We start from the raw sequence: 14381 nt of genomic DNA on the forward strand, positions 1-14381 counted from the left end.
ATTGATGTTTTTGGTAAAGATTAAAATCACCATCATATGCATTTAACGACGCTCAAAAATGAAAGTTGTAGGCCGCAATTACATTATTTAACCAAAAGGTGGCAACAACCAGCCATTAGAAATATGCCACTGAATGATTCTTTAAAAATGATCCATCTAGCAATGAAACATAAACTTTGATGAGTGAATAACTGAATCATTTTTTTAAAAATGAGACTATAAACAAATATGGGTTGTACATATTATAATGATAGATTTCTACATTTAGCGTTATCATCAACATCAGTAGTAACAATGAATTTTTCACAGTACTGAATATTTAACAATTTATTTTTATTCATTCATTTTCTTTTCGGCTTAGTCCCTTTATTAATCTGGGGTCGCCACAGCAGAATAAACCACCAACTTATCCAGCTCATGTTTTACACAGCGGATGCCCTTCCAGCCGCAACCCATCTGTTGGAAACATTCATACACAATCATTTACACTCATACACTACGGACAATTTTAGCTTACCCAATTCACCTGTACCGCATGAGAAACCGGAGCACCCGGAGGAAACTCATGCGAACACAGAGAGAACATGCAAACTCCACACTGAAACGCCAACTGACCCAGCCGAGGCTCGAACCAGCGACTTTCTTGCTGTGAGGCGACAGCACTAACTACTGCGCCACTGCGTTGCCCAATTAATTTTTATTCAGCTGATTATTTCATTTTATTTTTAATATTTTTTAGTATGTTTTTGTAATACATGGATTTCAAATGACATTTGTCTCCTCCCCTTTTTCGCTGATCCGAAAAGTGGTCCGATCCGTGACTAAAAAAGCATAATGTGATCCGAACTGTGAGATCTGTTATCCGTTACACCACTAATACGTACTAGCATCTAAATAATAATGTATTTTTGAATGTTTTTGTATCTACGTAATAAGGACTAGCCTCTAATAAATAAGCTCAAGTCTCTAATATTTACTAGTATTTACAAATTTTGTGCTAGTGTCTTTAATAATCAGCAGTAAGACCCAAACAATAAGTGCTTAAAATGGCTAGTAACGCAATACAATTTAGATACAAACTAGTATCTAAAACAACTAACATTAGTTGCATGACAATACACAGCAGCACATGTTATAGTTTAAATGTTACAATTGTAATTCAGCTGTATTTGTTGAGTGGTTGATTTAAATTCTTCTAAATCTTCTCCGCTGATGTTAAATACTGTTTTGTTGTTGTTGTTTTCCATTTGCTATCTTTCCTTTATCTCGATTTTTCTTCTTATCCAGAGTTCAAAGGTTCTGGCGAAGCATGAACTGCTGAAAGTGCCTCTGATTGGCTGGACGTGGTATTTCCTGGAAATAGTCTTCTGTAAGAGGAAGTGGGAGGAGGATAGAGACACTGTCTTCAGTGGGCTCGGCCGTCTCAGAGATTACCCAGAATACATGTGGGTGAGTACACTGACCCACTAGGATTATCTTCGGAACTGATGATTTAGCTGTGACCTATAGGGATAGTTTACCCAAAATTGAAAGTGACTCTAAACTGGATGTCTTTCTTCTGTTGAATACAATAAACTGAAGATTATAGATGATGAATGTTGAAGCCATTGACTTCCATAGTTGGAACAAAAAAATACAACTATGGAAATCAGTGGCTGTTTTCTCACATTCTTCAGTACATCTTTCTTTGTATTTAACAGAAAGAAGAAACAAGTGGAGGATGAGGAAATGATGACAGAATTTCACTTAAAGTATTTGCTGAATTGTAGAAGTCAAATTCGTGGCTAAGTTTAACCTCCAACTGGCCACACATCTGTAGACTCGCACACACTTTCTTTAATGGTTCAGATCAGGCAGATTTTGGTTGTACATTATTAATAATATTGCTCTATTAATATTAATAATATTAATAATATTATTATTTAGTTTTTGAGTCATTTTAACAGAGCGCTTGTTGAAATATTTAATAGACCAATACTTATTTGAGTCTAATGTTCTATTCTTTAGTGACACAAACTACAAACACAGCACAATGAAGCTGCATTGACACATATAAACAAGGCACAGAGAGTGCTAACACAATCTGACGGAAATTACAAAGTGTGAATGTGAACATTTTCCCAACTCGAGTAACAAGAAAAACTTTTCTTTTCAATAACCTCTATAAAAAAGCTAATTATTATGACAGAATCATTTCGAATCATAATAAATATACACTTACTTTTAGGTTTAAATGTCTACATATGGCACATTTATTAACCAACAACAAATATTTGAGCAGAATGTATGTATTAGTCACAAATTATTGCTCTCTTTGGCTGCATTTACACTGCAGATCTTGATGATCAATTCCGATTTTGTCACTGTATCCGATTTTTTTTGCTGACCTGCTTATATCATCCGATTGTCTGTATTTACACAGTACATGACAAAGGTGCATTGATCAGGAAAAAAAGAGCGGGCGCTGACTGACAGCTGATAATAAAAGAGCGCCCTTTTCTCCATTCCTGTATTTAACCTGTTTGCAGGGTTTACTTTTTTAAATTATTTTTGACAAGTTGTTTTACTTTAGTTTATGACAGAAAAGTTCTCATTTTGCCATCTTCTTTTAATTTAGGCCTTTTTAAACCAGTAGGCATCTCAATGTAATGTCCATGGCATGATTTGCACGTGACGTATGCCACAGTTTTACATTAGTTTATATTGGTTGCGTGGCGGATGTTGTGCTGTCTCTCTCTCGTTAACATGCTTAAGTACTTGTGCTACATGACAATATAAAAGCTTTTTTTAGTCCTAGTGTATGAAATTGAAGGTTTGGGACTCTAAAGTCTGTTCCGAAATGAAAGTGTCGGAGTTGAGGTCATTTGCTATGGTTTTTAATGAGGCGTGACTGGCATTGACAGGTGAAAATCTACCTGCTTACACTGCAGACACGAGGGCACGCATCCAATTCATACTGGATAAATTTTCACATATGAACAAGTCCTGAATCTGATTTGAGTAAATCGGAATCCATGTGATTTTTTTTTTTCCTGCTTACATGAACATGGACCATATCCAATCTGCGCCACATGGGAGACAAAAACGCAATTGAGTCACTTGAACCATGCAGTGTAAATGCAGCCTTGGTTGCACTTTGACTGCTAGAAATGCATGAGCTTGATGTTTTACAAAGCTTAGTGTATACTCCTGATAGCATTATGTATGGCCTTCTAATATTTACAAATGGAGAATCTTTCTTTAAATAGTACATTACACTGAGAAATCCATTTCTTTCTTAAAACATCTCGAAACTAGTTCTGTCAGTATCACGTGTCTGGCAGGGTCAAACTTCTTTAAAACACATGTGTTAACTACATCTTATTTTACATTTTACATAATCTATTTTAAACACCTTGATATAAAGTGTGGTTTATATTTAGGGCAAATTGGATTATGCACATTTCCTGCAGAAGCTCACGTCTGAAAAGCGTCTGAAAGCGTAGGCTGCTGACTTGTTCCTCACTACACAATCAGGCTGTGATTCTCGACCCAACGTTTGTGCATAAGGGTTTCTCATAAAACTGATTTTAGACAGATTTCTGAGTCAGATTTAATCATTTACAACTAAATAGAGAGCTTTGGTAATAACTAAGGTAATATTCGCTTGCCACAATACTAGCTTCTAGGGTTCGGTTGATAGACCATGACATCCAGCGGGTGCTTTGAGTACAAAACCCAAGAGGGCAGTGCATTTCAGACAGTTTATCAAGGATGTATCACTGGATCTCGTCTCACTATAGTTGTTAAACGTGATATTTAATTCATCTTGTCTTTATCTAATTACTCTTCTGTCTTTTGAATCTGTCAGGTAACGTGTCACAGCATCAGTACACTGCTTCAATCTTTTGCTTTCACGCTTGTACTTAGTAATTTTAGCGAAAACCTCAGATACTGTTGGTTGGTTCCTGTTGGTTGTGCACCTTTTTTAATGAAGTTTGTCGATGCCATTATAACCACACAGATCACTCTGCTTATTCATGCCAGAGTCCCGCGGAAAAAGTGATTGACAGGTGGTAATTTGTGTGTAACTTATCTTTATTTATTTATGATTTGGTTATGGGTAAAACAAAGACCATGCGGTTCAGGTAGTTATAACTGTAGGCTACAAATAATTAATTTGTTATGAATTAATTAATTATTCCTAAATAATTAATTCACCGCCGCCTACGACGACGATGCCATCGTCCAACGCAATGTTTCACATTAGACATTGTATGATGCCAAATTGGTCGACATCGCCCAACCCTACTAGCTTTTCACTAGAAATGCCCTCAAAAGTTGAAAACATTGGTTATTCACACACAAACTGACACATAAGTGGCGCTTAGAGATGTCATGTTAAGTTCTTTAGCTCAACTGTCAGAAATAGGATGCACAGGATTGTGGTATATCAAAGGTAGCAAAAAATACATCCATTCAGCTATGAAATTCTGAAATTCACTCAGTAAAAGGTACCTCCTGAGACACGAAATGAAGCAGAATTTAGATTCAGATGTGCCTTGATGCCTGGAATACTGCTTAAGAAGGCATCATTTTAGAGCCTTTGAACACAACCTTTGTGTACTCTTTTGCTTTTCAGATTCACCCATCAAACTTGGATATCAATATAAATGGTATTCTCTCATCATAAAATACATATAGATCTAACCTCATTCAAAATGTGTATGTACTGCAGGGAAAATAAGTATCAAACAAGTCACCATTTTTCTCAGAAAACATATTTCTAAAGGTGCCGTTGACTTGTTTAACTCCATATATGCAAAAAAACAAATCTAATGATTTTAAAAATGTTTTCTTAGCATAATAAAATGAAATGACGCAGGGAAAAAGTATTGAACACATGAAGAAAGGAAGGTGTAGAAAGGCAGTGAAAGCCCAGACAGCAGCGGAAGTCTCTCAGTAGTTCTTTAAGAGACCCACAGAACCATCAAGATTTTTACACTCTGTTGAAGTCTGTGGAAAAAATCACACCTGAGCAATTTATGTGACTTTAAGCTGCCATCACCACAAAAGCCTTTTAAATATAGTATTATTATTTTTATTACACAACTCATTTTTCAGATTTCTTTGTTTTGTTTTATTTTTATGTTTGTATTATTTGGGTTTTTACCAAAATCTGGTTCAATTTCATGTCAGCAGCTCCTTCAGAACTTGTATTCCTAGGAAGAAACATGTTCAATATTTATTTCCCCTGCTGTATGTATAGTATGAGTGTAATCAGGACATTCTCTGTACACCATATTGTCAGTTTTATGTAATCTCATGGGATAGAAAGATTAAGACATGCACATATACACATATCCATATCATCATTCTGGGTATGTTTTATCCTACTTTTTATACATGCTATGAATATGGACGTACTATTCTTTTCACATACTGTTTTCAGCCTACTAGGAAAGTATGCTATTTCAGATGCAGCCAAAGTGTCGTTTAAGAAAGTTTAGTGAGTTTATTTATTTTCTTGTATTTGGATGTGGGTCAGTGTTACTAGATGGCTATGTAACTCCACCTGCGAGGTCACTTATACCATGGTCCGATTGGAAGTTTCCGTTGGCAACAAGAGCCAGAGATTACAAAGTGATAGGATTACTCTGTTTAACACTGACCTGAGAGTTACAATCCTCTGGTGTGTGTGTGTGTGTGTCTGTGTGGTGTGTGTGTGTGTGTGTTTGGCAGTTCCTGTTGTACTGTGAAGGAACGAGATTTACAGAAAAGAAACACCAGATCAGCATGCAGGTGGCTGAGAGTAAGGGCCTTCCCAAACTGAAGTACCACCTGCTGCCCCGCACCAAAGGATTCACCACCACACTGCAATGCCTGAAGGGAACAGGTCAGACGAAAACTTGCACACACTCCGTCACTGTCAGACACAGTTTACACCAAGGCGTTTTGATTTGGTGTAGTGTTCGTTTCAGTCCAAAAGCAAAGTGCCAATGCAAACTTTCTGACTAAGTTCACTCTGGCTGGTAAACATCCTCAAACTATCATTGGCCTGTGGCCATTAAGCAGTTGGTTAATCGGGCTGGGACTTCTTATTATTTAAAGGGATAACACACACACAATTTACACACACTCAAGTGGTTCTAAACTTTTACGACACAAAACAAGAAACAAGAATGTTGGAAAAAAGCAGCCATTGAACAAAAAATACTATGGAAGTCAATAGCAACATACACTTACCGGCCACTTTATTAGGTACACTATTTACTATGTACTTACTAGTACCAGGTTGGACCCTATTTTGCCTTCAGAACTGCCTTAATCCTTCGTGGCATAGATTCAACAAGGTACTGGAAATATTCCTCAGAGATTTTGGTCCATATTGACATGATAGCATCACTCAGTTGCTGCAGATTTGTCAGCTGCACATCCATGATGTGAATTTCCCATTCCACCACATCCCAAAGGTGCTCTATTGGATTGAGATCTGTTGACTGTGGAGGCCATTTTAGTACAGTAACTCATTGTCATGTTCAAGAAACCAGTCTTAGAAGATTCGTCCTTTACGGTGCATTATATTACTGGAAGTAGCCATCAGAAGATCATAAAGGGATGGACATGGTCAGCAACAATACTCAGGTAGACAGTGGCATTGACGCGATGCTCAATTAGCCTTTTACACCGACAGTCGAACGCACATCCGGTAGAGCGATAGTTGCGTATCCATACTTCCGGCCGGAGCAATGGAGAAAGATACGCTATAGTTTTCACTACCTCTTTGAAAACTTTGCCAACATTTACCATTTACAGCGGATGTTTATTGTCTTGTGGACCGACATTCTATCACTCCACACTCTAAACCTAATAAAGGATATAAGTTTTTCCACAAAAAATATCATAGCATAGGCTCTTAGTTTTAAACCATTAAGAGATATAAGGGAGCAAACCTATATAATAATAAATGTTTAAACACATGTATAATATGTAAATGTATAATAAATATGCGATGTAATAAATATTTGATGAGAGGGAACCTGGACCTTTAGTATTTGTGTACGTACATGGATGAATATCTCAAGGGAGGGCAACAGGCTTCATTTAACTCATGCACTGTGTAAATGTATAACATGTCATACAGCTGAAATAAGTCAGTCTGGAATTGTTTGTACATGTTTTTTATTCAATGTTTTCAAGATTCGTATCCTAAATTATATAATATTCATTTGTTGACATCCATATGTGAGTAAATGCACCTATTTATATAAAGGCCTTTTGGGCTAGTGTGCGTTCAGAGATGTTTTTCTGCATACCTGAGTTGCTGCAATGTGATTGGCTGATTAGAAATTTGTGTTAACGACACAGTTAGACAGGTGTAACTAATAAAGTGGCTGGTGAGTGTATCTTCCTTTGTGTTCAATGGCAGAAAGAAACTCAAACAAGTGGAAGATGGGTAAATGGAAGAGTTTTCCCTTTTAGGTGAACTGTACCTCAACTTTAGACTTTAACTATACTTTAACTTGCGGAAACTTAAGTTATCCTGTTGGACATACTTATGGTGCCATTTCTTTTGAACAGTGCATATATTTTTGATTAAGTGTTCATGTTGCTTCTTGAAAATAGTCAGTCATCCCAGAGTAAAAATTTAAAAACAAAAGAGCTGTGTACACTAGAAACATGCGGCATACTATTAAACGCTCTTCAAATGCTTTTGTGGATCTGCATAATCTGCTGTCCACTAATAATGTTCAAGTGCAAAGGTCAGGCACTCTAGACAGGGTGCAACATGATGCTGTTAGTGGTTATGGTGATAACTAATGTCTTCCTAGAATACAACACATGCACCCAGAAAACACTTGACTCGCTGCCATAAGAAAATCCCAGAGCATTCGGCACCTCAGTAGTCGAGAGACTCTTCCGTCTGTCACCTGCTCCCTAAATATAGACTGAGTTTAGGCTTTATTTTTAGGCATACCCCCTACCATTCAGAAGTTTGGAATCTGTTAGGCTTTTTATTCTGAAAGAAATCTCTTCTAATGCCAACCAAGACTCTTATTTATTTGATAAATGCAGCAGGAATTAAATATTTTCTGACATATCATTCAAATTGAATTAAAAATGTAATAATTGAATGTAATTTAATTTTTTCCCCAACATTCTTCAGAATATCTTGTTTTGTGTTCAGCAGAAGAAAGAAATTCTTAAGTTTACGACCACTTGAGTGTGAGTACATGGTGAGGAAGATTATTTATTGATATTCAAGTAGTATTGTCTTGTGTTGACATTTATTTATGTACTTATGGTGCCATTTTTTAGCAGTGCATACAGTTGTGTAAAGTGTTTCTGTTGCTTCATGAAAAGTCTGAGAAATGAATAACAAATAAGGCATCTAATCCACTTCAACTGTGGTAAAGTATGCAAATAAAGTATAAACATCAAAACCAGGATTACTTGATGGATAAAAACATAATTAAAACAACATTTATTCTTAAATATTTTCAATTTTAGTTTCTAAAATGCATACTTGCTCAATAAATGTATTTATTTCTTTCTGTTCAAAAAGCAAAAAGCTGTTAGATTTATTTCTGTCAAGTATTTTGGTTCAGCTCAGTGCTATTCTTCAGTAATTACTTTTGTTGGGCATTACTTGAAAAGGACTTGTTTAAAGATTGTTGTTTCCTCTAATGAGGTGACTGAAATGCACCCGCGGACTTGATTTGACTCCAGATGGAGCATTGTGAGTGTGTGCAGACACGCTGTGCTGCTTTTCATCATCCTGATTTTCATACCAATTGCCCCCAATTCATACTCTGCTAAGCTTCGGCCCCTCTTATCCTGTCTTAATACTATCTGCTGCTCTGAATCTATAATTACACTAGAAACATTATTTACTTTCAGAGTTCACATACAAACAAATTATCGTCATTTGCCTGCTATTATGTGTTCCAAATTGGCTTTCCTTTCAGTCTTCTTTCTAGCGTGAGATATTTTTAAGAATGTGCTGGTCGTACTTGTCCATGCAATTACAGGAAACTATTAAAAAGCGTCCATGCATTTAATTTATTCACAGGCCCTTGAAGTTAAATAATAGATTTTGTGAAGAAAAAGTGGAGATCACTCAGATTTATTTGTTTAATATTATGTGTGTTTATTTAGTGTGTGTTTAAGATGTTAGTCTTAATGTTAATATTTAATATTTTTTTTGTTCTTTAAAAGCTTGATAACATTTCCTCCAAATTAGAGCATCTTTTCCAGAAAATTACCACTGGTCAAAATAATAAATATTAATAAATATATACTTTTTGGTGACTTTGACATTCATTGTATGCATGAGGACAAACATTATGACAATGTGGAAATTATTACAGATTGCAGATACAGATTTTTTTTCTTAATTTTGAGTGCGTATGTGCGTGTAAACTCGTGAAAAAATACTACATAGTACAGAGTGGTTTAAACATTTTATAGTAAAGAACTTGTAGTAAACAACTATATATTTTAATATACACTGCCTGATAAAAGTCTTGTCGTCAATCCCAGTTGTAATGGCAACAAATAATAACTTGACCTCTAGTTGATCATTTAGAAAAAAAGTGGCAGAATCATCTGTTGAGCTGCATCCCAATCATCACAAATACTGCAGAAAACCTACTGGAACCCGCATGGTCCCAAGATTCTCATAGAAATCAGTCAAGTTTGATGAAGGAAAAATCATGGTTTGGGGTTACATTCGGTATGGGGGCATGCAAGAGATCTGCAGAGTGGGTGGCAACATCAACAGCCTGAGGTATCAAGACATTTGTGCTGCCCATTACATTACAACCCAAAGGAGAGGGCAAATTCTTCAGCAGGATAGCGCTCCTCCTCATACTTCAGCCTCCACATCAAAGTTCCTGAAAGCAAAGAAGGTCAAGGTGCCCCAGGATTGGCCAGCCCAGTCACCAGACATGAACATTATTGAGCATGTCTGGGGTAAGATGAAGGAGGAGGCATTGAAGATGAATCCAAAGAATCTTGATGAACTCTGGGAGTCCTGCAAGAACGCTTGCTTTGCCATTCCAGATGACTTTATTGATAAGTTATTTGAGTCATTGCAGAGATGTATGGATGCAGTCCTCCAAGCTCATGGAGTCATACACAATATTAAATCTTTTTCCACTCCACTATGACTTTATATACTGTACATTATTTCTGTTAAGTGACAAGACTTTTGTCTAAGCAAAGTCAGGCCTTACTGTCCTAATTAAATAAGTCAAGGCATGAACGTGAAATAAGCCTAATCTAGTGGCCTTTGCCTTTCATATAAGCCACTTCTGATACCAAATGATCAACTAGAAGTTATTATTTGTTGTTCCTAAATCTTAGATAGGTGACAAGACTTTGGTCAGGTAGTGAATATAGTAAAAACTACTATATATACTACACTATTTATTACAGTTTATCAGTTCAGTGTTAATACTACACTGTGTTGTATCATTTATTAACAGTAACAACATTAACAGTAATATTTATTAACAGTAATATACAGAGTATAATACACTGCTATATTATGGTTCAAAACAACTAGCATTTAGTATAGTTTCCTTTAGCAGTTTTTATGTGGGAGATTTCTTTTAAATAAACATTCCATTTTATCACATTCTAAAAATAGAATTGTCTGTTTTATTTCAACAGTAAAAGCAGTCTATGATGTCACGCTGAACTTCAAAGACAAACAGAACCCGACTCTGTTGGGGATTGTCAATGGGAAGAAGTACAAAGCAGATTTGAGTGTCAGGTGAGTCTCCCAGTTCACTGATATCACTATATATAATAAAGTACATTATCATTTGAAGATGGATGGTCATCATACATGTTTTAGACTGTCTAGTTCACATTCAGCTGTCACATTTTAGACACATTTTTTGTAATGTTGTGCATCTTACTGCTGACCTGAGATTTTCCTGAAATATTTGGATTAAGGTTGTGACTAATAGGATCTGTACCTGGTTAAGCTTTCTCCCCTGCTGTTCTGCATGCAGTTATGGCGCCCTCTATTGGAGTGTATCGTGCTGCACTGATGAACCGTCATTGTTCTGTTTACAGGCGCTTCTCTGTTGAGGAGATTCCTGACGATGAAAAAGAGTGCGCCGATTGGTTACACAAACTCTACCAAGAGAAGGTTTGAAGCTTTTACTGCGTCTTAATTCACATTTTAAACGATGACACAATTGTGTACTGTTTTTTTTTTTTTTTTTTGTGGAGGAAAAATACATACTTTAAGGGTGAACAGAAGAGTAGTCAATCCTTGGGACAAATTAATGACGCCATTAACCGACGTTTTTTTTGCAGTTATGTGCACTCGCGTCTTGCCACATCCTCTGAATTTCTTTATAATTACCCAACGTATTAAAGAAGAAGCAGCATGTAAATCTGCCATTCGCAGGTCTTTCATGAAGAGAAACCACTTTATAAATGTTCACAATGTTGTTGCAGATGAAATATAACGTTTAAAACGTGAAATAAACATTTTACATTTCATTAAAATGTGTTTTTTTTTTTTTTACCATGGCTGCGCCATGTAACCATAAACTGTAAAAAATATGGACGTAGTATCCGAGACGTCACTCATAGGTTTCTGAACACTGCACAAGAAGCCATATTTATATATACACTAGAAATCACATACGGACCCCTAATATGCGTCAATAGCGCCGCCACATTTGTACAGTGCTTCCAGGACGTCATTCAACAGCACTAATACCAGTATATAATTTCACTCATCTAGGAAATGGAGGCAACTCGAACGGTTCGTGAGCACGATTAAGTACACACAGCATGCTATAGTATCTGATAATTGCAGGAAATAATTCAGAAAGGCAGTTGACTATGTAAAGAAACATTAATCAAAACAAAAATACGATGTATATGCCGAGCTCAACGGCTAATTAGCCGGAATCAGCTGAGGTGAGGAGACGGCGAGCAGCGAGACCTAGCTGTCACTCAAGTGGCCTCGCCCCTTAATTATGCAACTTAATATAACTTAATAAAAACCAAATGGATGAGTTTTAAAAAATTGTAGTTTTAATCAAATTTACCCCCAATGCGCAATTTATTGTGGGCAATATTAACGAGGGGCTGAACAATATATCCTGTGAGCATTTGTTATCGCACCGTGTGTATCTGCAATAGTCACATCACAGGAATAGATTATTTATTAAAGATTTAAAGATAAAGATGTTACATTGTTTTTTTTTATTATTTATTGAATGATGACCATGTTATTTTACATTTGATGGTTCAATTTCTGTACTTGAATACTGTTAGACTCCTCAGAAAACCTTACAGCATTATTTATTTATTTTTTTATTTATATATTTTTGCTTGTAATTTATGGAGATGCACTGCATTGAAAAAGAATTGATCATTCTTCTCTCTCTAAGTTAATGAAATATCTTCAAATAGAGCTATTCAAATCATCTGGTGAAATTATATTCATATCGCAATATATATTATGGCACAACAAAATATTGCAATGTCAGATTGTTCCAAAATCTTGCAGCCCTAGTATGAACTGCACTTTGAATTTCTATCAGAAATTGAACCAGAAATCTACCAGAAACATATTATTTGAGGATACTAATTATATTTTTGAAAATATGCAAATTGGGACAACAATTTTTTTGTAGTACTAATCAAGTCCTTGAACAATGTGCAGTATGTTGTGGGTAAAATTAGCCATTGTGCATGTATCTGCACTTCAAATCATATGTAAAAATGTAGAGAATGCAGGAAACTTTGCAGTACTCATTTAAACATACGACTTGGGACACAATTTTTCGGATGGTTTGCAAATTGGGTTGTGGTCTTATTCTTGAGAACAGTTGTTAAATAAACAATGAATTTGATTTATATTATTGGTGTGTTTCCCAGTGATGGGTTGCAGCTGGAAGGGCATCCGCTGTGTAAAACAAATGCTGGATAAGTTGGCGGTTCATTCCGCTGTGGCGACCCCTGATTAATAAAGGGACTAAGCTGAAAAAGAATGAATGAATGCATTATTGGTGTGAGCTGCAATTAATTCCTCAATTCTCTCTTTCAAGGATGCATTACAAGAGTACTATGAAAAGGAGGGCTGTTATCCCGGCCCAACAATCATACCCAAACGTCGCGTTTGGACCCTGCTGAACTTCCTGTTCTGGGCTACTGTCCTGCTTTCTCCGCTTATTAACTTTGCCTGGGATGTGTTTGTCAGCGGCTCGCCCCTCCTCATCATCGGCTTCATAATCTTCCTTATTGTCGGTCAGTTGTGATATCATAAATATCTTGTGTTATTTACTCTTAATCAATCCCATAAACTACTACAGGGAGTTATTCTCTGCATCAGTCTCAGTCACTAAAATGAATGTTCTTCTAGGAATGTATATGTCACAATAATCTGAATTTAAATAATTTCTCCCCTAAAGGGGTGGGGGTTGGTTGAGTTGTGTCAGTGTTAAATTTGTGTATTTAGGTATTTAAGCTCAGTATTATGTATATGTAAATTATATATACCATATACAGCGGGGAAAACAAGTATTAAACACATAACGATTTTTCTTAGAGAACATTTCTAAAGGTGCCGTTGATTTGAAATTTTCCCTGCATGTTGGTAACAACCAATGAAATCCATATATGCAAATAAAACAAATCTAATTATTTTACAAATTAAAGTTATAAATTCATATAGATTCATTTTATGGGTAATAAAATGAAATCACGTAGGTAAAAAAGTATTGAACACATGAAGAAAGGGAGGTGTAGAAAGGCAGAGAATGCCCAGACAGCAGCTGAAATCTCTCAGTAGTTATTCAGCAACTCTGCCCTTCCTTATTGTAAATAATATTAGCTGCTTCAGTCCAACATCTACATTACCAGGATGATGAGGATGAAACCAGGGTGGACATTTCAGCAAGATAATGATCCAAACACAGCCAAGGAAACTCTCAAATGCTTTCAGAGAAAGAAAATCAAGCTGTAGAATGGCCCAGCCAATCACCTGACTTGAATCCAATATAAAATACAAAATAAAGATCAGATTTGATAGACGAGACCCACAGAACCATCAAGATTTTTACACACTAGGGAAGTCTATGAAAAACTCACACCTGAGCAATACATGTGACTTAATTCTCCATATGAGAGGCTTCTTTTCAGTAGTTCAGTACTTTCTCCTTGTGTTGTTTCATTGTTATTGCACATAACTCATTTTTCAGATTTTTGTTGTTTTGTTTTGATGTTTGTATTGTTTGTATTTGACAAAATCTGGTTCAATTCCATGTCAACAGCTCCTTTAGAAGTGTTATTCCAAGGAAAAACCATGTCATGTTCAATACTTATTTCCTCCGCTGTATATGCACACATTGCTTTGGAAAACTCTC

General features: G+C 36.0%; 1 protein-coding gene across 6 annotated transcripts in view; it reads left to right on the forward strand.

The window, feature by feature from the left end:
• Positions 1-14381, forward strand: part of agpat3 (1-acylglycerol-3-phosphate O-acyltransferase 3) — a 39580-nt gene that overhangs the window by 22392 nt on the left and 2807 nt on the right. For all 6 annotated transcript variants that reach the window (XM_056456632.1, XM_056456636.1, XM_056456634.1 and 3 more), the window contains exons 5-9: positions 1288-1449; positions 5722-5875; positions 10657-10759; positions 11068-11143; positions 13065-13263. In XM_056456632.1, coding sequence (XP_056312607.1) covers positions 1288-1449; positions 5722-5875; positions 10657-10759; positions 11068-11143; positions 13065-13263 — 694 coding nt within the window. The remainder of the gene's footprint in view (positions 1-1287; positions 1450-5721; positions 5876-10656; positions 10760-11067; positions 11144-13064; positions 13264-14381) is intronic.

The sequence above is a fragment of the Danio aesculapii genome, chromosome 1, assembly GCF_903798145.1.
Source record: "Danio aesculapii chromosome 1, fDanAes4.1, whole genome shotgun sequence".
Taxonomy (NCBI): Eukaryota; Metazoa; Chordata; class Actinopteri; order Cypriniformes; family Danionidae; genus Danio; species Danio aesculapii.